The following is a 25,660-nucleotide window of genomic DNA, read 5'->3' as shown; positions in this document are numbered from 1 at the left end:
TCATTATATATTTCAGATGTAGTATTTTTTAGTTCTATAATTTGTACTTGTTTCTTATTTATAGCTTCTCTTTCTTTTGTTTGTTTGTTTCCAGCATGCTTGTAATTGTTTGTTGAAGCATTTTTATGATGACTCCTTTAAAACTCGTGTCATATAATTCTAACATCTTTGTCTAACATTATATTGTATAATTCTGGATTTTCTTTTCTGTTACTCAGATCTGTTTGTCTATTCATATATCAATATCATATTGATTTGATTACATTGGTTTTATAGAATGTTTAATATATGATGAGGCAAGTCATGCCCCCCTCCTCCTACTCCCATACCCATCTGCTTTTCTCTTTTATAGTTTTCTATTCCCATGCATTTATTCACCCATCTTTGAATTTTTTTGCTGGGTCTCACATGATTTTTTTTTTTTTTTGTACACTGGGCACTTGGTAACTGGTGAATTGAATTTGTCTACCAGAGATTTGAGTTGGATTCATTTGCATCTTGGTAGAAATTCCCAGAAACTGGGTGCAGTCTACTTAGTTCCACGAGCATTTCATGTCTACTGTCTGCCCCAACATTGGGCTAGGTGCTAGAGATAGAAGATGGATAGGCCATTTCAGTATAATATTCTAATCGACACAATAGAGGTATTCACCAGAAGTTTTGGGAGCACAGAGAAGAGCACTTAGTCTGGCCAGAGGTTTGTAAAAATCTTCTCAGAAGAGTGACACCTGAAGAGTAAATAGACTGACCAAGGAAAGAAAGGCAGGAAAGTCCTCTCAGATAAAGGGAAAGGCATAAACAAAGCAAAGATGTTTGAAGCAGTTTATGGATACTGGAGCCTAAAGACCAAGGGCTGGGAGCAGATGAAGCTGAAAAGGTTGGCAGGCTGAACTTACTTCAGAGGCAACTGGGGACTACTGAAGATTTATTTGTTTATTTAATTTCTAATGAAATATTTCAGATGGAGCAAAAGATATAAAGAATAATATAATGAACATTTATGTGTTTATAACTCAACTAAAAATATAACATATTACAAACATATTTGAAGCCTTGTATATACCTCTCCTCAATTACATTCCCATTCTGCCCTCTCAGAGCTAGCTGTTGTCCTGAAGTTGATGATATCATTCTCATGCATTTTTATTCCTTTATTACATAGGTATGCCTTAGTAAGCAGTATATAGTATTATTTTACATGTTTTTGAATGTTATATAAATGGAATCATATTAGATGTATTTTTCTCAACTTTTTTCTCTGAACATTATGATTGTGAGATCCATGTTGATACATGTGGCTATTGTTCATTCATTTCACTTGCTTTCTAGTATTCCATTGTATGAGTATACAGCAGTTTATCTATTCTTCTGTGGATGTACATTTCATTGAAGAGTTTCAAGCAAGAGGTGACATGGGCAGATTTGCATTTCAGATATACCACTTAGGGTTGAGATGTGGAGGATGGACTTCAGAGGTTGAGATTGGTGTGGACCAGTGGTTTACAAACACTTTGGACTCTGGACCTCTTTATACCCTTAAATATTATTGAGGACCCCAAAGAGCTTTTATTTATATGGTTTATATTTATTAATATTTACCATATTATAAATTAAAACTGAGAATTTAAAGATATTTATTAGTTCATTGAGGAAAAAACAAGAATAAGCCCATTACATGTTAGCATAAGTAACAATTTTTATGGAAAATAACTATTTTCAAACTAAAAAAATTTAGTGAAAAGATTGACATTTACATTTCTGCAAATCTGTTTAATATTTGGGTTAGCAGAAAACTTGTGTCCTCAAATCTGCTTCTGTGTGTTGTGATATCATGTCATGTACCCCTTGAAAAACTCCACTGTATACTGAGGGTTAAAAAGACAAATAACATCTTAGTATTATCATGAACATAGTTTTGACCATGCATATGCATATACTCTGAAAGAGTCTCAAGGAGCCCCAGGATTCCCTGGATCACACCTTAAAGAACCACTGGTGTTAGAGGAGCCAGTTTGTAGGCTGTTGCAAATAGCGTAGGTGAGAGATAATGATGGATCTGAGCCAAGCCATTAGTAGGATGGATGGATGAAGAAGGGGAGATGAATATGAGAGAGATGTAAGAAGAAAAATCAGAAGATCCCAGAAGGCAGTATAGGGTCAAGGGCAAGGAAAATAATTTAGTTTCAACTAGGTACATCCTCCACAACCAACGTGTAAAGTGGATATTTAGCTATAGGAAACGGCAAGATTTGAGCCCAGGTCTATCTAACACAAAAGCTCTTCGTTTTACCTAGCACAGAGTTAGAACGGGTAGTCATGGCAAGGAGGTGATGCCTTTCTTAGCAATAAGACAGAGGATGGGTGAGGCAACGAAGAGATTTTGAAGTGCAGAGAAGGGAAGTAGGAGTTTATTAACCCCATAGGTTGGCGCAGTTCAGGGTTATAATGATGGCAGACTTGGCTAGGATGGGCGTTGGGAGAGTGGAGGAAGCTAGAATGTTCTGAATTACTGCCAGGCTGGCTGGTCTAAGGAGATGTGTTTGAGCTGAGTGGGCAGTGGTGATGTCCAAAGAAGAAAGGCCCTCTGCCAGCTATGTTTTTTGCCTTGTTACACTGCAGGATGGATCCATGCTGTGCTGACCCCCGTGGACTGCCTTGCCTTTGGAGGGAACTTCTTACACAGCCTTAACATTGAAATGCAGCTCAAGTGAGTCCTGAAGCTCTGGTGATCCCGAGTTGGCCATTCCCATCTGCTAGAGTCCTTGAGTTCTCTGCTATTGTGAGGAGTGCAGCATAGAAGGGAGGCAAGATGATCAGAAAGGAATGGATACTGGTTTCTGATGATGTTCAGTCTGAAGATGAATACCTCTTCCTCACTTAGTAGTTATGTGAATTTTGTCAAGTCACATAATCTTTGAGCCCAAGTTTCCTAACCCTCTGTAAGGTCTTAGAGGGTAGTTGTGAGGATTAGAGATAATGGATACAGAGCATCCAGAGCAATACCTGATACATAGTAGGTGCCCAGTCAACAGGGTCCTTGTTATCATTGTTACTGTTGTGCCCACTTCCTCCAGAGCCTATGAGATTGAGAAGCGGTTGAGCACAGCAGACCTCTTCAAGTTCCCCAACTTTGAGACCATCTGTTGGTATGTGGGAAAGCATATCCTGGACATCTTTCGAGGTATGGAGCCCTTTGCCAACTGTCCTTTTTGCCCTGCTGCCCTGACCATGTGTGTGTGCACATGTGCACATAACCATCACCTCAAATCAAGATACAGTACCCATCACCACAAAGATCTCTGTAGTGTTACCCTTTTATAACCTCACCCACTCTCTCCCCCTGAACTGTCCATAACTTCAGGAAACCACTGATCTCTTTTTCATCTCTGTAATTTTGTCATTTCAAGAATGCTATAAAAATGGAATCAAAGGATGTGATCTTTTGAAATTGGCTTTTTTACTAATCGTAATGTAGGGTAGGGCATGGATTTTAACTTTTTTATTTAGCAAAGGGGACTGAGAAAATTGGATCACAGTGAAATTATTCCTATTTCCTGCCAATTAAAGTAAGAAACTCAATCGGTATAGTGTCAGGGTTCCCTGGACGTGCTTCCCCTGGGGACAAGGCCCAGTCCTGACTACCCATCATTGGCTTGGTTCCTGGGTATCAGCCCAGGTAGAAGCCAACCTGCTGGGTTTCCTCTTTCCTGGTCTGCTTGGAAATAGAGTGGCTCCCTTACTGAGACCTGAGATTCTTCAAGGTGACTTGGCCAGGAAGAGTTACAAAGAACCTCAGAGGCCAATGAGTACAGTCTCTTATGCAGTACCTCAATCCCTTATTCTGCCATCTAGGCAGACCATCACTTAAGTGTTCATTCAGAGGCTGGATGACTAACTGCTTATTATTTTCTGTTCTGAACAGCTTAGTTCAGTAGAAAATTCTTTACTGAGCCTAAATCTGGATGTTTGTTATAACCTCCTCCTGGAGTAACTCAGAACAAGGCATTAATGGCTCTTCAGATCTGTGTAGGTGGCAGTTGTCCTGAGTGTTCACATTTTGAAACCCAAGAGGCAGAGTAGTGTAGAAGGAGCACAGGCCTCAGATTTAGACAGATGAGGTTTCAATCTTGGCTTTGGCACTTACCAGGTGTGGCCTTTGGTTGTCTCTCTGCCTCTCTGAGCCTCATTTCCTGAACTATAAAATGAAGATAATGATATTTGGCTTATAGGGTTGGGTATAGGATTAAATGAGATAGTAGACGTCAAGGTAGTCATAAAATGAACACCATTATAAGAACTGAGATCTGGAGTTGTGCTCAGAACCTTGAGCATTTTCTCTGGTTGCCTGAAAAAAACTAACAAGTCCTTCACTTCCCTGCATGGCTTCTTTGACACTCTACCTTCCTCTTTCCCCCTTTAGGTTTGCGAGAAAACAGGAGACACCCTGCCTCCTACCTGGTCCATGGTGGTAAAGCCCTGAACTTGGCCTTTAGAGCCTGGACAAGGAAAGAAGTAAATATACTTATTTCTCTACCTACTTTAGAGGTCTACTCTCAGCAGGGACTGGCTTTGGGAAGATCCTCTGGGAACATGGAGGAAACTAGGGAGGTTTATGGGCTCCTAGGATTAGAGTAGAGGACTGGGCTAGGACTCCTTGGATTATATTTTTAAACCTTTCTTTCTGATTATAAAAATTAATACATGCTTACTGTAGAGAATTAGAAAAATACAGAAGAGTGTAAAGAAGGAAAAACTTCACCTGTAATTTTAACTCGGGGAATAAACATTAACATTTGGGTATACTTTCTTTTGTTTTTTTAATATTCATTTTTAAAACATGATTGCTCTCACCCTGTACATATAATTTTGTATCTGAATTGGTTGGCTTATCTTAATTTTTCTGTGTCACCAGAGTTCTCCACAAACATTAATAGTTACATGATATTCTTTTGCAGGGATGTACCATCCTTACCTAACCACTTGTTTATTGTTGCTTATTTATTTATTTGGGAGATAGTTCTAGAAAATCATGCAGTAAATAGCTGTTTGCATTAGTCTTTGTTCCTCATCTCTTGATTGTTTCTTCAGGATAGATTTTTAGAAGAGCGATCACTAGATCAAAGTATGTGAAAAAATGTAAGACTCTTGATGTATACTGACAAAATGGCTTTTTAGGATTATACCAATATCCATCTATCCAATTGAATACTAAACAGCTCTAAAAGAGATTAAGAAAGCTCTTTATGTACTGATTTGGAAAGATCTCCAGAATTTATCATGTAAAAGTGTAGAACTATGTGTATAGTGCGCTACCTTATGTGTAAAAGGGGGGAAAAGAAGAATTATATTTGTATGTGCTTGTATTTGACTGAAGACACAATCTGGAGGGATGCAGAAGAAACTAATAAAAGTGGTTACCTGTTGGGGTGGGCTAGGGGAGCTGATGGCAGGGTCAGATATATACTGAGGCTTTTCAATATATATCTTTCTATATTGTTTGATTTTTGAACTACGTGAATGGATTACCTACTCAAAATGTTGAATTTATTTAAAAACCAATTTTAAGAAGTGCAAAAAAAGGAAATATCAATATACTCTTTTATGCTTCTGATACTCTTTGTAGATTCCTTCCCCTGCATACAGTAGCCTGAGGAGACTTTTCAGCCACTGCAGGCTTAAATGTGCACAATCTCCCCATTTCCTGTTGACAGCCTTCCCCCCAGGTATCCTTGGACTTCATGTTTTGGGCCTTTTGCTCCCTGGACTCAACTGCACCTGGGCCTTAGCCTTCGATTCTGTTTTGCCACATCCCTCAGGTGTGGCTACCTTGGGTTTCATCTCTGACTCTGCATCCACACCTGACCCTCCCACGAAGTGAACTTCAGAGTGACTCTGTCCCAGGAACACCAAAAGGGAGGGAGGTGGGTAGGTCCTAAGCACTCATGTCCTGAGCCAGGATGGCCTCAGGGACCAAGGGATGGCCCCAAACAGTGTGACCAAAGGGAGCTGGAAGAGAGTAGGACACAGAACTGAGGAGCCCACACTCATGGGAGAAGTCTTTTGTGAAGTGCAGACAACTTCTCTTTTGTGAAGAGAAGGAGTTGCTCCTTCACCCTTCCAGAGCCCCTGGGCTGGGAGGAGAGAGCTGTCAAGGTTATCCAGCTGGGTCACATGGGTTCTCAGCCCCCATCACTGCCCAGCCACCAAAATAAATTCCAGATGGATTAAAAGAGTTAAAGGAATCAAACCATGGGAAGCAAGGAGGAAATGCTGAGGAATTTTTATCAGTCCTCTGGATACAGAATTCAAGTCAAAACTGGTGGAAGAAGTCACAGAGGAAAAGTTTGAGCTGTCTGTCTGCATAGAGATGTATTGATAAATAAGATTGCAAATGAATTAAAAGAGAGACAATCAATAGGTCTCTCCCTGGGTTGCTGTTGGGCTAGCTGTGGGCTTGTAGCTGCTCAACATTGAGTTCTGTCCTCACAAGTGGAGAGGCTGGGTTGTTCCCAGGGATCTTGCTGATGTTCTTGACTTTCTGAGGGGTGTGGTTCAAGCCACAACTAAGTTCCTCACACCTCTTGACACTGTCCTTTATTTTATTAGATATATGTTTTGCAAATATTTCCTCCCAGTCAGTGGTTTGTCTTAACAGTGTTTTTCTAAGAGAAGTTTTTATTTTTTAATAAGTCTAATTTATCCGTTTTTTCTTTTATGGTTCATACTTTTTATGTCCTAAGAAATCTTTGCCTAACCCAAGGTCCCAACGATTTTCTCCTCTGTTTCCTTCTAAAAGGTTTATAGTTTTAGATTTGACATTTAGGTCTGTGATCCATTGTGAGTCTGTGTGTGTGTCTGGTGCAAGATATGGAATGAAGTTCTTTTTTTGCATGTGGGTATCTGATCGGTCTAGTACCATTTGTTAAAGAGACTACCCTTTCTCCATTGAATTGCCTTGGTAACTTTGTTGAAAATCAGTTGTTCATTTATGTGTGGATCTATTCCTCATGCCTTTTGTTTGACAGGCTCTGCCAGACCACGAGGATGAGATCCCGGAGACAGTGAGGACCGTACAGCTCATTAAAGATCTGGCTAGGGAGATTCGCCTGGTGGAAGTAAGAAGCATGGGAGCAGGGGAGGCGTTTGGGAAGGGCTCAAGGCTCAAGTGGCAGGTCAGGCTTTTGCAGTTGGCATGAATGAGAGCTCAGGGGAAGGATTGGGAAGACCCCGCCAAGTACCCTATTCATTCATTCATTTATTCATTCATTCAGATAATTATTATGCGCCTCAAGTGTGCCACACGTTGGGCTAGGTGCTTAGGATACAGAAATAATACAGTGCCTGCCCACAAAGAACTCACAATCTAGTAGAGGAACCTGAGGAAAGTTAACCTGTCTGAGCCTCAGTTTCCTCATGTCTAAAGTGGGGATAACTAATAACTACTGAGGGATTATTAAGAGGATTGAGTAAAATAATACAGGTTGAGCACTAAGTATAGGGCTTGGCACACAGTAGGTGCTCAGTAAATTCTGCTGGTGGGTCATGGTGGTCGTGGGTGGCAGAGGTCATAGTAGTAGTAGTAGTAGTTGTTGTTATTAATATTTTGACTCAGTCTCTACATTCTACAAAATGACAGTTCTCCCGGGTTGAAGATGATTACAAAGCCATGTTTCAACAGGTGGCATATACCACGAGACAGTAAGGTGCAGTGGTAAGAGACTCAGAGAAACTTGGGTTCTGGTTCCTGCTCTGTCATTTGCAAGCCTTTCAGAGCCTCAGTATCCTTATCTGTAAAGTGGGGATAACACCACCTTTTCAGAGTTTTGTTATGATTAAGAGCTAATGTATATAGAGCCCCTCGCACAGTGCCTGGCAGAGTAAGTACTCAATAAATGTGAGCCATTGTTATTAATAGACTACAGCAAAGAGAGAACTCAGTGTGGGCTGGTGAAGTAGCAGAGGCACCAGAGGAGAACTGGATTTGAGGAAGTTTCAACTTTCCTTTAGCTCAGAAGCTGTAAGGTTCCATTTAGTGCCCAGGATATAGGCACTAAATCTGTGCTGAAGGGTGGTCAGAGTGAGCTACTGGGAAGTTGGGGTTCTAGCCTCACCTCCTGCAGCATGTTTCACTGCCTACACCATAGCTTACATTGTCCACCTCCTACCTCATTTTCCACCACTTCCATCTGTCAGAATCCTTCAGGGTTTTAGGCCTACCTTTTCTCTGGCTCTTCCCACTTAAACCAGTTTTATATACACAGAACTTTGGGCTGGTTGGAAGAGGGCTTAAGAGATGGATCATATCTTTTTCATTGGCTTTCAAATGTTTTGAAGCAATGAAATCCTTTTTTTCAAATGAAATCTTAATGTGGAAGCTCAATATATACAATCAATCAAAGCATAACTGCTATGACTAAGATGAAGGTGGGAGGCTAGTAGAATTAGGACTAGAACCTCTCTCCTGCTCTCAAATCCTGTGGTCCTTAGAGTTGGAACCACACATTTTAGTACTCAGTTATTTTCTGTCTCATGTCAGCTGCTCTTGGAGTCTTTTCCTCTCCGGTTTTGACAGTAGTGCTGAGCTTTTCCTCTGCTCGTCTTCTCCTTACTCGTCAATGGCTGGGTAAAGAAATGCCACCCAGTAAATTCTTGATGACTTATTGTGCCAAAACTAGGGTGTGCATAAGTGCATATGTGGAGCATCTTTAAGCCCCTTCATGGCAGTACTGCCAGTGCCATGAACAGACCTCTGCTCTTAGTGCAGAGTGAACCCTTGAGTAAGCTCTAACCCCCTCATGTACTAACACTCTTGTAGGATATCTTCCAACAGAACGTTGGGAAGACAAGCAATATCTTTGGGCTGCAGAGGATCTTCCCAGCCGGCTCCATTCCCTTAACCAGGCCAGCCCATTCCACTTCAGTATCCATGTCCAGGCTGTCACTGCCCTCCAAAAGTGGTTCAAAGAAGAAAGGCCTGAAGCCCAAGGAATTCTTCAAGAAGGCAGAGCGAAAGGGCAAGGAGAGCTCAGCCTTGGGGCCTGCTGGCCAATTGAGCTATAATCTCATGGACACATACAGTCATCAGGCACTGAAGACAGGCTGTTCCCAGAAAGCAAAGGTGGGTGCTGGCCCTTGGGTTCAGCCCAACCCTTTTGGGTCCCTTGGAAGAGCAGGGTATAAAAAGGATAGGCTCTCCTGTCCTCCCACCTCCCTTAGGGCCCCTGGTGTTTGGCTACCAGTCCCACTCATTTAACAGGCATTTATTGAGATCTTGTCTATGCTGGGCACTGTGATAGGTGCTGTGGACATAACCCTCAAGAGGCTGACAGGCTAGTGAGAAAGATAGGCATAAAAAGAAATGAGTGCAATGAAGTGTTGTGGATGCCACGATCAAGGGTGCGTGTGGTACCCTGAGACATGGGAGGGGATGATTCTATCTGGGTAGGGGCGATGGTCAGGAGCTCTTCTCAGTAAACGTGACACTTGAGATGAATCTTGAAATGCTGGGATGGGAATGACATTTGAGAGCATGGTATACGAGTGGCAGGTTGGAATCTTGAACAGGTTCTTGAGAAAAGCCCTCCTCCAGGGCTCCACCTTGCTTCAAGATTGTGGCGCCCTCCATAGGCATGTGAAGATGCTCCACCTCTTTTTAGGGAACATGTTTTGCAAGATTGATAGGTTTCCCCTGAGCCAGCCATACATTCTCAGCCTTCTGCTCCTGTGATCATTTGGGTTGGGGGTGGGGGGACAGCATAGCAGAAGGCCTTGGTTCAGGTGGTTTTGACAGTGAACTCAACCAGTGAAACCAGAGGGAACTGGTCATTCTGATTCACATGGGAGTTCCAGACAGGTGACAACTGAGCCTCCTCCTCCTACAGTTCAACATCACTGGTACCTGCTTGAATGACTCAGATGATGACTCGCCAGACTTGGACCTTGATGGGAATGAGGTCCCGCTGGCCCTGTTGATGTCTAATGGCAGGTGAGGTGGGGAGAAGAAGCAGAGATGCTGGGATTGTTGGTGGCAATATGCCACTAAGACAAGGCATGGAATTGGGACCTGGGGCTGGGACATGGGTGAGGGAGGGACTGTGCTTGGGGAAATAACCAGATATTATCAGATAACATTCCTTAGTACAGAGAACCACGGTGGTATTGGGGGTGGGAAGGGGGAGAGGTCTGGAACTAATTGGCAGTCCTGAGAAAAATCTTGTATAAGTTCTAGAAATTTCAGCAAGTCAGTGGATCAGAACTGTTGGTGGGAATAGGAGGTAGTACAGCATACTGGTTAAGAGCATTAGTTTTTTATATACCTTTTGCAATTCAGTTTTTAGGAACTTATTTTGCAGAAATATTTGCACAGGTGTGTAAAGAGAAATATTTAGTAGTCACTGTATCATTGTTTGTAATAGTAAGCAATTGGAAACGTTCATCAATAAAGGTTGGATAAATAAATTATGGTACATCTATGGAATAGAATGCTTTGTAACTTAAAAAGAATGAGTTTACTATCTACTGACGTGAAAAGATTTCCAAGATATATTTTAAGTGAAAAAATCAGGTTGCAAGATAATATATAGGAATAGTTCATTTTAACTTTTAAAAAAAGCACGTATGCACATATGTGTGTGTGTTTGTGTAAAAAAGCAACATACACACCTTTTCCTTTAACTTAACCTTTTTGAAGAGGTTTAAAATTTAATTTATGCGGTTTAAAATTCAAAAAGTGTGAAAGAATACATAGTGAAAAATTTTGCTCCCACTCCTCTCTGTTCCCAAGTTCCCCTCCGCATGGAAAACCAATGTCAACGATTTCCTTCCAGACATGTTTATACACATTCATGCAAATAAATATATTTGTCACATATTTTATACTTGTCACACCAAACTTGTAACAGTAGTTATCTCTGGAAAGTAGAATAGGGGAAGCAAGAGAGGAAATTTTCACTTCAAAAGCATTTGAATTTTATACAGTGAGCACATATTACTTTTCTTAAAATATTTTTTTTTTTTTTTTTTGCGGTACGCGGGCCTCTCACTGTTGTGGCCTCTCCCGTTGCAGAGCACAGGCTTAGCAGCCATGGCTCACGGGCCTAGCCGCTCTGCGGCATGTAGGATCTTCCCAGACCAGGGCACGAACCCGTGTCCCCTGCATCGGCAGGCGGACTCTCAACCACTGTGCCAGCAGGGAAGCCCTAAAATAATTTTTAACAGAATGTTTTCTAAAAGAATAAAATAAAAGCACATCTTGGCAAAAAGCTCCAGCTTGGGAATCAGACAATCCCGAATTTGAATCCCTGCTCTGTCACGTATTCGCTATGTGACCTTGACAAGCTAATTAACGTATCTGCACTTCTCTGTCCTCATTTTATCTATTCTATAGATAAAACTAACCTTAGGGTTGTTGGAGGACTAAATGAAGTAATGCATGTAAAGTGCCTGTCACAGGTTCTGGCACATAGTAAATGCTTGATAAATGGTCGCTCTTATGAATATGATGATGAAGTTGAAGATGAAAGGTGATGGTGGTAGTGGTGATGATGATGGTTGTGGGTATGGCCAGAAGCTAAGTAGGTCATCAGAAACCCTCAAACATGTAGGGAGGCAAAGGAAGACAGTAAAAGTTACCATCTGGACACTCAGAACACCAGACAGGAGCAGTCAAGAGTTAAGTACAGAGTATGAACAGTGTAGGAACATAAGCGACAAGGATACCTTAACAGCCTTTTTGTAGGAAAAGATTGTTTTCAGATCCCAAGGTAGTAGGTCTACCTGGCTGGGAAATAAGGGAAAAGGGAGTGGGAGGGCAGGGCAGATTCTGAAAGCAGCAGAGCTATCTTTGTTATTTGAGAACATAGTTACTGAAGAATAAGATTATAGAGACTGTTGAGCATTGCCTTTGTCTAGAACCCATGGTTGGTCTGCTGGGGTAGAGAAAATTAATAAGAGTCCGAAGGGTCCAGCCTATAATGGCTATTGAGGACACAATGAGACATTTTTCCCTTCCTCACCAGTCTTTCTTGTGCTGCTTCTATTACCTTCTTGCACCTGCCAGAGGCTGCTGCTAAGTGAACCTAGGGAGTCAAGGTATAGAAATATTTATAGACAATATGATATTATATCTGGTCTTTTCTCCAGAATAATGCCATGTTTTGTGGGGACTGAGGTGTAGAGGAAACAAGATTGGCTGTGTGTTGATAATTGCTAAAACTTAGCTGGGTCATAGGTACATGGGAGTTTTTAATATTTTATATATGTTTGAGATTTTTCATTATTAGAAGTTAATAAAAGATCAAGGTTAAATAGCTACCATTTATTGAGCACCTGCTCTGTGTCAGACTCTATCTTAGCCATTTACATACATTATTTTATTTAGTCCTCACAACAACCCTGAGGGTAAGTGTTGTTATCCCCATTTTACTAACGTGGGAAAGTGAGGCCCAGAGAACTATAAGATTAGCTACCATTGGGCCACTTGCCACGTGTCAGTCTCTACATTAGCTCGTTAATCCTCCCAGCAACCCTATGAGGTAGAAAACAGCTAATTCACTAAAATCAAGTTCACCAAATGACTATTTGCTGAATGTGTCAAGTGTACTGATTTACCAGAAACTTGTTTCTCTTAGCTATAAGGCTTATTTGAGCAGTCTCTACTGGTTAATATTGTTTACCATGTGTAACAGGATTATTTAAGCCACTTTTGAGTTCTTTCTACTTCCTTTATATATTTTAACAGCTTTTTTGAGGTATAATTTACATACCATACAATTAACCTGTTTTAAGTGTACAATTAAATGACTTTTAGTAAATTTAAAGAATACGCTGCCATCACCACAATATAATTTTGGAACATTTCTATCACACCAAATAGATCCCTCATATCCACTTACAGTCATTCCTGGTTCTCTTCCCCAGGCCCAAGCAACCACTAATCTACTTTCTATCTCTATGGATTTGCTTTTTTAGACACTTCATATAAATGGAATCATACATATGTAGTCTCTTGTGTCTGGCTTCTTTCACTTAACAGTGTTTTTGAAGTTCATCCATGATGTAGAAGTATCATTAATTTGTTCCTTTTTATTGCTCAATAGTATTTCATTGTGTGGATATACCACATTTAGTTTATCCATTCACTAGTTGATGGTCATTTGGATTGATTATGCTTTTTCGCTATTATGAATAATGGTGCTATGAGCATTTGAGTACTAGTTTTTGTGTGGACGTGTTTTTGTTTCTCAGGAGTAAAATTTTGGGTCATATGGCAACTCTGTTTAGCTTTTTAAGAAATTGCCAAAATTTATCCCAAAGCATGTACCATTTTACACTCCTACCAGCAATTATGAGTTTCTCCATATATTGGCTAATGGTTGTTATTGTCTGTCTTTTTGATTATAGCCATTCTGATGGATGTAAAGTGGTATCTTATTGTGGTTTTGATTTGCATTTCCCTAATGACTAATAATGTTGAGCCATTTATATATCATCATTAGAGAAATGTCTATTCAGATCTTTTGCTTATTTTTTAATTGGTTTTGTTTGTCTTTTGTTTCATTCTAAGAGTTATTTAAATATTCTGGATACAAATCCTTTTCTAGATAAATGATTTACAAATATTTTCTCCTAGTCTGTGGCTTGTCTTTTCATTTTCTTAATGGTGTCTTTTGAAGCACAATTGTTTTGAATTTTACCTAATCTCAGGCCACAAAGATATTTTCCTATATTTTCTTCTAGAAGTTTTATAGTGTTAGCTTTTACATTTAGATCTATGATCCATTTTTAGTTAATTTTTGTGTATGATATGAGGTAAGAGTGCACATTCATTTCTTTGCATGTGATATCCACTTATCTCAGCATCATTTGTTGAAAAGACTATTCTTTCTCCACTGAATTGCCTAATAAGCACCTTTGTCAGAAATCAACTGACTATAAATTTAAGGGTTTAGTTCTAGACTCACAGGTCTGTTCCATTGATGTGTATGTCTATCCTTATGGCAATATCACACTACCTTGATTACTGTAGCTTTATAGTAAATTTTGAAATTGAGTAGTATAAGTCCTCCAACTTTGTTCTTTTTTGAAATTGTTTTGGCCATGTTAAGTCCTTTGTATGCCCATATACATTTTAGTATCAGCTTATTAATCTCTACAAAACTAGATGGATTTAGATAGGATTGCATTGAATCTGTAGATCAATTTGGGTAGAATTGCCATCGAGTGTGACTGTTTTTATGTTCACCTTCACTCTCTCTCCAGTGCCAAGAGGGTAAAGAGCTTATCCAAGTCTCGGCGAGCCAAGATCGCAAAGAAGGTAGACAAGCCTAGGCTGGTGGCAGAACAGGTGATGGAGGATGAATTTGACTTGGATTCAGATGATGAACTGCAGATTGATGAGAGACTGGGAAAGGAGAAGGCGACCCTGATAATAAGACCAAGTGTGTACTTGTTCTTTTTCTTTCCTGCCCTGCCTATTTCAGTTTGTTTTTGGTCCGCTTGATAGACTCAAGACCTTAAGCCTGAGCTTGTTGACATTCTGATTTACCAGCTCTGTAGGCTTCCATGTATCCTTTGCTCTAGAGATTTATTTATAAGCTAATTCCTAACCTCCCTAAATTACTCGTCTGTGGTCATTACTTTCAGGAAAATTATAGTCTTATTCTCTTTCCCCTGGGTGTTTGGCTCAGATGCTAATCTTAGCTTCATGATAAGTGCATTCCATTGCTTTCTAGAATTTCCCCGAAAGTTGCCCCGTGCGAAGCCTTGCTCTGACCCCAACCGAGTTCGTGAACCAGGAGAAGTTGAGTTTGACATTGAGGTAGGGGCCTGCCCTGTTTCTAATCTTCTGCTCATTCTGGTTACGTAGACAGAATACAGATTGTCATTCTAGTTGAGGGTGGGGGAGACATCCTATGCATTCCATTCCTAAAATATTTATAAAATAAAAGACTGTGGGCTAAGTGCTCCTGAACATATAAATGGAAGATTATACTTTAGTTGAAATATTTTAAAAATTCTTTAATATAGAGTAGAATAAAAGTCAGTGTGATGTAGCAGAAAGAGTATCTGATTTGGAATATCTGTTTGTGACTTTACACAAATTATTTAACTTCACTGAGCCTTAGTTTCCTTATCTGTAAAATGGGAGTTAGACTTGCCTCACAAAGATGCTGTGGAGATTAAGATGAAAGAACAAATATTCTGCTTAGTACTTGGTAGACACTTGGTGCTCAGAAGATATTAGTATCAGGAGTGAGACTGTCAACCCTGTATTGGGGCCTTACCAGACCAACCCTGGGCAGCTGAGGTGATATCCTTTTTCTCCAACAGGAGGACTATACAACAGATGAGGACATGGTAGAAGGGGTCGAAGGCAAGCTTGGAAATGGGAGTGGAGCTGGTGGAATTCTTGATCTGCTCAAGGCCAGCAGGCAGGTGGGGGGACCTGACTATGCTGCCCTCACGTGAGTACTGGCTTTGATCTCCCCTTTCTAGGTGTTCAGACAACACACACCCCCACCTGCCACCCAAAGGGCTAGGTCAACCAATCAGTAGATATTAATTGGGTCATTTAAAGGGACAAAAATTAGCCAGGGCATTTGGGCTGAAAGAATAAAGTAGACATGAAATCTGTCCCGAGGTACTTAAGATCTGACTGAGAGAGGATATACGGACTTCAAGGGTAATAAGTTTGGGGGTTTTTGGAAGTTAGAAGAGGCATGGAAGGAGAGCTGGGCCTTTTCTGGGCCTTGCTTTAAGAAAAAAGAAAAAGGAAAGAATGCAGTATTGGTGAACAGGAAGGGAGGTGCACCCCTCTTTTTGCCTTCTTGCCTGCTGTCTATGGAGAGACTTGAGTCAAGGAGGACTGGCCTTTTTATGAAAATAGTCTTTGATACTATTTTGATCTTTAGTGTGGTTTCTGGTTTTTCGCCAGGGATGGTTCTCTCCTCCTTCCTCCCACCCTGACCCCAGCAGCTGTTGTCCCTCCTCCCTGACTCTTCTGATGACTGATTTCCTCTGACAACTAGAGAAACTCCCTCAGCATTTCTCCTCTGTCCCTTGCAGCGAGGCCCCTGCCTCTCCCAGCACTCAGGAGGCCATCCAGGGCATGCTGTGCATGGCCAACCTGCAGTCCTCATCATCCTCGCCAGCTACCTCCAGCCTGCAGGCCTGGTGGACCGGGGGGCAGGACCGAAGCAGTGGGAGTTCCAGCAGTGGGCTGGGCACAGTGTCTAGCAGTCCTGCTTCCCAGCGCATCCCAGGGAAGCGGCCCATCAAGCGGCCAGCATACTGGAGAACCGAGAGCGAGGAGGAGGAGGAGAACGCCAGTCTCGATGAACAGGACAGCTTGGGAGCATGCTTCAAGGATGCAGAGTATAGTAAGGGCAGCTGAGCACTTGAGTCCAGACCAGGAGGGCTCCCCCCTGCCCCCGTCTCAATCCCAAATCCAATCCAGGACAGCCTGTAGTGAGCAAAGGCATGGCCTTAAGCCTGACACTTGGTTTCTCTGTGCCATATTTTCTTAATCTGTAAAATGGGGATATCTCACAGGTTGATGTAAGAATTAGAGATGATGCTTGCACAGAGCACCTGGCACCATGTCTTGTTCATGGGAGGCCCTCAAAAAATGGTAGCTATTATAATTAGCTATTAACCATTTTTAGCGTTGTCCAATCTTCACTGCTGGTGACTCTTTTTTCCCTCTTGTCTATTTTACTTCCATTACCTGTATCATTTGTGTTATGTGTCATTCAGTTCATCCCTTGCAAAGGTTTATGATGACTTTTCGGTGGGCTTTTCACATTTAATAGATGACTCCTTTTTTGTAAAGTAAACTTTGTTGAGTACTACAATGTACAAAGCACTTTTTTGTATAGTGCAGCTGACTTTAATGTAGGTTTTTGTTTTAATATTATTTTAAAAATTAATCCTCATTGACCAAAATTAGAACAAGACAGAGAAGGCAGAAATTCCCTTTGACTAACACTCTTCCCCTTCTGAGAAAGGTTATCCAGAGGTAACCTTTGTTATCAGTTTGATATATACCTTTTATTTTCTTGTGTTTACACCCATACGTAGACATAAATAGATAGAGGTATAGTTTCGTTTAGTGTGTGTGGTTCTACAACTTACTTGGGTATCTTTCAACATCAGTACCTAGAGATACACTTCATCAATGCATTGAGATCTACCTGCTGCATAGTAGTCTGTAGCATAGGTATAGCATCATATGTTTAACTATTTCCTACTGATTATCATTTAGGTTGTTTCTAATTTTTAGTGTTTTGGAAATTCTTGTAAATAACCTTTTGTGCCCATGTGCCCGTTAACATTTCTGTAAGGTAGCTAGACCTGCTGAGTTAAAGGTATGTACAACATAAATGTTGATAGTGCCGAATTCCTTCCAAAAAGGTCAGTATATGAGTGGTGTATGAGATATACCTGTTTTCCGACAGCCTTACCAACAGTGGATGTTATCAGCCTTTTTAATTTTTGCCAATCTGATGGCAAAAAATGGTGTTGCAGTTTGTTTGTTTTATGTTTATTGGCTCTTCCTTATTCCTTTCCCATGAATTATCTATTCAGTTTTTCACTCATTTTCAGGATGTTAGTTTTTCTTATTGATTTGTAGGAGTTCTTTATGTATTCTAGATTTGTTGGAGTGTTTTTTATATATTCTGCAAGTGTTGAAAAATATTTTCTCTTAGTCTGTTGCTTGTATTTTAATTTTACTTATGGTATCTTTTAGCATGTAGCAGATTTCAGTTTTTACATAGTCGTCTTTATCAATTTTTTTTGTATTTTATGTTTTGTGTAAGAAGAATTTCTTATATTTTCACCTAAAACTTGTATAGAAGTTAAAATTTTAGCTTTTTTTCTGGAATTAGGTTTTGTGAATTGTGAGAGGTAAGAATCTATATTTTTTTCCACATGGATAGTCATTTGCCCCAATACCATTTATTGACTAGTTCATCAGTTATCCCCCTGATATGAAGCTCCGCTTCTGTCCTAAACTAAATTCCCATATATATATGGATTTGTTTTTCTCTTTTGGGGGGCGGGTGGCGCTGAGAGGCTTGTGGGATCTTAGTTCCCGACCAGGGATTGAGCCCACCCCCTCGGCAGTGAAAGTGCAGAGTCCTAACCACTGGACTGCCAGGCAATTCCCTGGATTTGTTTTTCTACTGTATTCCCAGTTCTGTTCCTCAATAGCTATGTAACCTTGGGCAAGCTAATTAACCTCTCTGTGATAATAGTACCTACCTCATAGGTTGTTGTGAGGATTAAATGAGTTATACATAAAGCACTTAAAACATTGCCCAGCACATGGTAAGTGCTGTGTGTTAGATACTATTAATATTATTCTGTTCCATAAAACCAACTTGTCCACTCATGTGGCACTACCTCATAGGTTAGTTACTCTAGGCCTTGTGTCTGGTAGGGCAAATCCCCTCTGCATAACTTGCTTTGGACCTGAGGAGAATACAGATGTTCAGCAAGCCCATCATCTCTGGGTTGAGCTGTGATTGGTCTTAGTTTGTTGCCAAGTTTCCCTGGCTATCCATCTTACCTTCAGCAGACAGTCACATTGACCTATAGCCAAGGAATCTGGACCTGGTCTCACTAGTCCTACCTCAGGACAAACAGCTCACTCAGCCTCTGTCTGCTTCCCCCTCCCTGCTTTGCCCAGCAACACTAGAAAGGCAGTTTAATGAGGAGGTACCCAACTACTTGTTATTATTTTTCCAGAATTTCTAGGCCATTATTGAGTTTTTTCTAGTCCAGATGGATTATAGAATCAGCTTGTCAAACTCCATGAAAAATCCTATTAGGATTTTTTATTAAGATTGCTTGGCATTTGCAATTTATGGATTAATTTATGGAGACTGACATCTTTCATCAGAGCCCTTTCTGCTACAGTGGGATATACACGTTTCTGAAAAATATCCTGAAGATTTGTACACTAAAAATAATAGGGCTTACAAGAAAAAGAAAGGGGTATACCCCTCAAAATCTCTGTGGCTTTGAAGCCAAAACACTGGCCCAGATAATGACAGTCCTAATAGTAATCCTTGCCTGGTTAGAGCCCATCGGCATTTGCACCCAGCATTGTAGTCAGTAGATCCTTTGTAGCCCTAAACTCTGCCTGGGCTCAGGTTCCTCCTTCCAGATGTAGGTCCTTGAGGGCATTTGCTTAAGGTAAATAGCAGCTTTATCAAATTAAAATCTGATCCAGAGCCTAGTCGTCAGCAGTCTTTTGTTGTTGTTTTTATTTTTTTAAATTATTTATTTATTTTTGGCTGTGTTGGGTCTTCGTTGCTGTGTGTGGGCTTTCTCTAGTTGTGAGCAGAGGCTAGTCTTCGTTGTGGTACGTGGGCTTCTCACTGTTGTGGGTGGCTTCTCTTGTTGCGGAGCACAGCCTCTAGGTGCGCGGGCTTCAGTAGTTGTGGTGCACGGGCTCAGTAGTTGTGGCTCACAGGCTCTAGAGCACAGGCTCAGTAGTTGTGGCACACGGGCTTAGTTGCTCCGTGGTATGTGGAATCTTCCCGGACCAGGGCTCAAACCCGTGTCCCCTGCATTGGCAGGCGGATTCTTAACCACTGCACCACCAGGGAAGTCCTTTGTTGTTTTTAAACACAGGGGAAAGTGTCTTCACAACGTCTTCAGCTGCACTCTCCACCATCCTCCTCTCCCAACAGAACTTAATTTTGTAGAAAACAAAGCCACCATTTACCCTTCCTCTGACGGGAGGCACTATTGCAGGATTTTTAGCATTTGTGTGTAGGTCTTCATATATAGCTAAGGTTTTCTCTGAACTGTGAGAAAACTCACCACTGATTGGTTAAAAACAACATGCCAGGGAAAATTGCTTTTGAACCAGTGCAACTTCTGGATGACATTGCTATCATTCTGCCATTTACCTTTGAGCAGCCGCAAAACAGGCCATCTTGTCCTTCTATCTTCAAAAATGGTCGATTTATTCAGGCTTTCTTGTATATCTCTTCTTCAGTTTATTACTAGGTATTTTATTTTACAGTCTGGTTCCTATTGAAAATGGCATCTTTTTATCTATTATATTTTCCATTTGGCTGTTGCTAGTATGCAGGAAAATAGTTGATTTTTCTATATTGATCCTGTGTTGGATTGCCTTATATACTCTTATTAGTTCTGTTAGTTTTTCAGCTAATTGTCTTGGGCTCTTGAGGTAGGTGATCTGTGTCCCCTATCTTAGTTTGCTAGGGCTGCCATAACAAAATACCACAGACTGGTTGGCTTAAACAACAAATTATTTTTTTCACAGTTCTAGAGGCTAGAAGTCCAAGATCAAAGTATTAGCAGGGTTGCTTTCTCCTGAGGCCTCTCCTTGGCTTGCAGATGACCTCTCTCTTGCTACCTTTTCACATGGTCATCCCCTGTGCACATGGGCCCCTGGTGTCACTCTCTATATCCTAATCTCTTCTTAAAAAGGCACCAGTCAGATTGGCTTAGGGCCTACCCTAGTGGTCTCATTTTAACTTAATTACCTCTTTCAAAGCCTTATCTCCAAATACAGTCATATTCTGAAGTACCAGGGATTAGGAATTCAACATACGAATTTTGGGGCGGGGGCACAATTAGCCCATAACACCCCCTTTCTTTCTGGTATTCATACCTCTAGATTTTCCTAGTTTTATTACAGTGTTGAGTAGTAATGGTGATAGGGGGCATCCTTGTGTTGTTTCTGACTTTAAAGGTAATGCTGCTAGTGTTTGTCCACTCAGTATGTGGGGCTCTGTAGGTCTCTGTTAGACTACTCCCATGAAGTTCAGGGGAGTTTGAGAGGTTTTTGTTTGTTTTAAAATCCAGGGGCTTACTTGGTGGCGCAGTGGTTGAGAGTCCGCCTGCCGATGCAGGGGACACGGGTTCGTGCCCCGGTCTGGGAAGATCCCACATGCCGCGGAGCGACTGGGCCCGTGCGCCATGGCCGCTGAGCCTGCGCGTCCAGAGCCTGTGCTCTGCAACGGGAGAGGCCACAACAGTGAGAGGCCCGTGTATCACCAAAAAAAAAAAAAAAAAAAATCCAGAGTGGAATTGGGTTTTATCAAATGATTTTTGGGCATCTTTTAATATAAACACATAGTTTTTCTGTTAATTTGCTAATGGTGATTTACATTAGTAGAATTACTGGTTTTGAATTGATATTTCCTTCTTGAAATTAGCTTTATTTGGTTGTAGTGTTTAACATAGTTTGTCTAGTTTATTTGATGATTTACTAATTATCTCCAGTGTTTGGTGTTTGTTTACTGTTAATTTCTGGTTTTATTTTATTCCTTTTTCTTAATGTTCTTTGTACAACATCTTGAGTTGAAAGCTCTGTTCATTTATTTTCAGTCTGTTTTCCCTTTTGATAAAGGGTTTTTTTAATTTTATTTTTAAAATTAACATTACGTAAAATTGGCTTTGTTGGTATACACACGCTTAGATTCTTGTAACCACCACCACCACCACAATGAGTAGAACACAGAACCCCTCCAGAGTCCCTTATGTTATCCCTTAGTAGTCATGCCCTCCTTCTACCCCTAACTCCTGGCAACCACCGTTCCCCATCACTGTGATTTTGCCTTTGCCAGAATGTCATATAAATGGAATTATACAGTATGTAATATTTTGAGACTGGTATCTTTTACTTAGCATAATGCCTTTAAGATTCTATCCATGTTGTTGCGTATCAATAGCTTGTTCTTTTTTGTTGAAGAATAGTTTTCCATTGTATGGATCTACCACAGTTTTGTTTTGTTTTGGGGGGGTTTTTTTTGGCTTGCCATGTGGCATGTGGGATCTTAGTTCTCTGACCAGGGATTGAACCCATGCCCCCTGCAGTGGAAGCACTGCAGAGTCCTAACCACTGGACCGCCAGGGAAGTCCCTCTACCACAGTTTCTTTATCCATTCACCCATTGAAGGACATTGGATTGTTTACAGCTTTGGGTGATTATGAATTGAGCTGCTGTGAATATTTGTATGCAGGCTTTTGTGTGAACATGAGTTTTTATTTCCCTAGGATAAATACCTAGGAATGGGATTCCTGAACAATGTGGGCAGTGGATGCTTTAACTTTATTGGAAACTGCCAGACTGTTTTCCAGTGATTGTGCCATTTTACATTCCCACCAGCAACGTGTGAGAGTTCTAACTGCTCTGCATATTCATCAGCACTTGGTATTGTCAGTATACTTATTTTAGTCATCCTAATAGGTGTGTAGCAATATCTCATTTAGCGGCTCATCTAATGGCTAATGATGTTGAACATCTTTTCATGTATTTATTTGCCAGTCATATACTCTTTTTTGAAATGTCTAAACAGGCACTTTGAACAACTGCTGCCTTTTAAAACATTAGGTTGTTTCTTAACTGTTGAGCTTTGAAAGTTCTTTATATAGTCTGGATTCAAGTCTCTTGTCAGATAAGTGATTTGCAAATATTTTCTCCCAGTCTGTGGCTTGTATTTCATTCTCTTAAGACTTTCTTTCTTAAAGTAAACACTTTCACTTTCTAGAAAGTCCAGTTTATCAATTTTATCTTTCATGGCTTATGCTTTTAGTGTCTTATTTAACGACTCTTTCTGTAAACTCAGGGCACAGTTTTCTCCCTTTTTTTTCACCTAAAAACTTTATGGTTTTAGGTTTTACATTTCTATCCATGTTCCATTTTGACTAAATTTTTACATAAGGTATGATGTTTAGGTTGAGGTTCACCTTTTTTTTGGCATATGGATGTCCAATTGTTCCAACACCATTTCTTGAAAATACTATTTTTTATTTATTTTTCTATTGACTCGCATTTGTACCTTTGTCAAAAATCGAATGACCATATTTGTGTGGTTTTCTTTCTGAATTGTTCTTTTCCATTGATCTGCATGTCAGTCTCTTTGTCATTATCTTACTATCTTGATTACTGAAGCTTTATTAATTCTTAAAATCAAGTAATATGATTTCTTCAATTTTGCCTTTCCATATAAATTTTAGAATCAGTTTGTCTGAATCCACAGCAATTTCTGCTAGGATTTTGGTTGGAATTGTGTTAAATATATAGATCAATTCAGAGAGAATTGTGATCTTTATTTTTTATCGAGGTGCAAGTCACATTACATATAATTAAACACTTTAAAGTGTACAGTTCAGTGACAGTTAGCGCATTCACAATGTGGTGCAACCACCACCTCTGTTTCCAAGATATTTTCATGGCCCCAGAAAAATACCCGGGATCCATTAAGTAATTGTTCCCTATGCCCCCCTCCCCTCATCCCCTGGTAACCATTAATCTGCTTTTTGTCCATATGGATTTGCCTATTTGGGATATGTCATATAAAGTAATCATATAGTTTGTGACCTTTTGTGTCTGGCTTCTTTCACTTACCATGTTTTTAAGGTTCATCCAAGTTATAGGATGTATCAGTATTTTGTTCCTTTTTATGGTTGAGTTAGTATTCCATTGTATGGTTATACCACAGTTTGTTTATCCATTCATCTGCTGATAGGCATTTGGGTTATTTCCACCTTTTGGCTGTTATGAATAATGCTGCTGTAGACATTTTTGTGCATGTTTCTGTGTGGACACACGTTTTCATTTCTCTTGGGCATATACCTAAGAGTAGAATTGCTGGGTCATATGATAATTCTGTGTTTAACTCTTTGAGGGACCACCAAACTGTTTTACACAAGGACTGCAAGAGAATTGTCACCTTAGGTATATTGAATCTTCTAATCTGTGTACATGGTATGTTCCTCCATATTTACTCTTTTAAAAATTTCTTTCATCAGTGTCTCATAGTTTTCAGCATACGGGTCCTACACATGTTTTTTGTTGGATTTATCCCTGAGTTGCATATTTTTTGGAGATACTGTAAATGGTACTTTTCTTAACCTTTGGTTTCCAACTGTTTATTGCTAGTATATATAAGTATGATTGGTTTTTGTGTGTTGACCTTGTATCTTGCAACCTTGGTAACTCACTTATTAATTCTAGGAATGTTTTATATATTCTTGGTATTTTTTTTTTTGTCTAGATGATCATGATCATGTCATGTGCAAGTAGGTACAGTTTTATTCCTTTCTTTCCAATCTGTATGTCTTTTTTCCTTCTTGCCTTTTTGTTCTGGCTAGGATTTCAAGCACAATGTGGTGAGAGTGAACTTACACCCTTGCCTTGTTTCCAATCTAAGGGGGAAGGCATTTAGTCTTTTCATTATTGTGATATTATCTGTATAGGTTATCAAGTTAAGGAAGTTCACTTCTATTCCTATTTTGCTGAGAGGTTTTTTTTTTTAATGAATGAATATTGAATTTTCCCCATGTTTTTATTCCACCAGTGGATATAATCATGTGTTTTTTTTCCCTTTAGTCTGTTAATATGGTAGGTTACATTGACTGATTTTCAAATATCAAACCAGAATTGAAATCACAGGATAGACCTTAATTGCTCATGGTGTATTATTCTTTTTATATATTACTGGATTTGGTTTACTAGTATTTCACTGAGGATTTTTGTGTCTGTGTTCGTGAGGGATATTGGTCTATAATTTTCTTTTCTTGTACTGTCTTTAGTTTTGGTATCAGGGCAATCAGTGCTGGCCTCAAAGAATGAGTTGGGAAATGTTCCCTTCTCTTCTGTTTTCTAGAAGAGATTATGTACAATTAGTGGGTTTTTTTAAATGTTTAGTAGAATTTTTGAGTGAAACCACCTGGGCCTAGGGATTTTTTTTTTTTAGGCCTTTACTATGGATTTATTTTCTTTAGTAGATATAGGATTATTCAGGTTTTCTATTTCGTCTTGGGTGAGTTTTGATAGTTCATGATATTCAAGGAATTGGTCCGTTTTAGCTAAGTTGTAGAATTTATGAGCATAGAGTTGTTTGTAGTATTCCCCTATTATCCTTCCAATGTCTGTGAAGTCTTTAGTGACATTTTTTTTATCTGATGTTATTTTATTTGTTTATTCTTTTTACTTTTATTCTTGATGTTAGTAATTTGTGTCTTTTTCTTTGTCATTCTTGCTGGCATCTTATCAACTTAATTGATCTTTTCAAAGGACATTTTTTAAAATTAATTTTTATTGGAGTATAGTTGCTTTACAATGTTGTGTTAGTTTCTACTGTACAGCAAAATGAATCAGCCATACATATATACATATATCCCCTCCCTTTTGGACTTCCTTCCCATTCAGGTCACCACAGTGCATTAAGTAGAGTTCCCTGTGCTATACAGTATGTTTTCATTAGTTATCTATTTTATACATAGTATCAATAGTGTATATGTGTCAATCCCAATCTCCCAATTCCTCCCACCCCCCTTCTTTCCCCATTGGTATCCATACATTTGTTCTCTACGTCTGTGTCTCTATTTCTGCTTCGCAAATAGGATTATTGATACCATTTTTATAGATTCCACATATATGTGTTAATATACCGTATTTGTTTTTCTCTTTCTGACTTACTTCACTCTGTATGACACTCTCTGGGTCTATCCATGTCTCTACAAATTACCCAATTTCGTTCCTTTTTATGGCTGAGTAATATTCCATTGTATATATGTACCACATCTTCTTCATCTTTTCCTCTGTTGATGGACATTTAGGTTGCTTCCAGAGACATGATTATTTTTGATCATATTTAAGACAGTTGAT

General features: G+C 39.9%; 1 protein-coding gene across 4 annotated transcripts in view; it reads left to right on the top strand.

The window, feature by feature from the left end:
• Positions 1-25,660, top strand: part of PHF8 (PHD finger protein 8) — a 91,930-nt gene that overhangs the window by 41,663 nt on the left and 24,607 nt on the right. For 2 of the 4 annotated variants that reach the window (XM_082609023.1, XM_082609026.1), the window contains exons 9-18: positions 2,620-2,707; positions 3,075-3,181; positions 4,421-4,512; positions 7,026-7,115; positions 8,816-9,118; positions 9,882-9,985; positions 14,260-14,438; positions 14,733-14,818; positions 15,331-15,464; positions 16,066-16,379. In XM_082609023.1, coding sequence (XP_082465149.1) covers positions 2,620-2,707; positions 3,075-3,181; positions 4,421-4,512; positions 7,026-7,115; positions 8,816-9,118; positions 9,882-9,985; positions 14,260-14,438; positions 14,733-14,818; positions 15,331-15,464; positions 16,066-16,379 — 1,497 coding nt within the window. The remainder of the gene's footprint in view (positions 1-2,619; positions 2,708-3,074; positions 3,182-4,420; positions 4,513-7,025; positions 7,116-8,815; positions 9,119-9,881; positions 9,986-14,259; positions 14,439-14,732; positions 14,819-15,330; positions 15,465-16,065; positions 16,380-25,660) is intronic. The other 2 variants (XM_082609024.1, XM_082609025.1) reach the window with 2 other exon arrangements.

The sequence above is a fragment of the Mesoplodon mirus genome, assembly GCF_964341445.2.
Source record: "Mesoplodon mirus genome assembly, chromosome: X".
NCBI classification, from domain to species: Eukaryota; Metazoa; Chordata; class Mammalia; order Artiodactyla; family Ziphiidae; genus Mesoplodon; species Mesoplodon mirus.
This window is presented reverse-complemented; position numbering and strand designations above follow the sequence as displayed.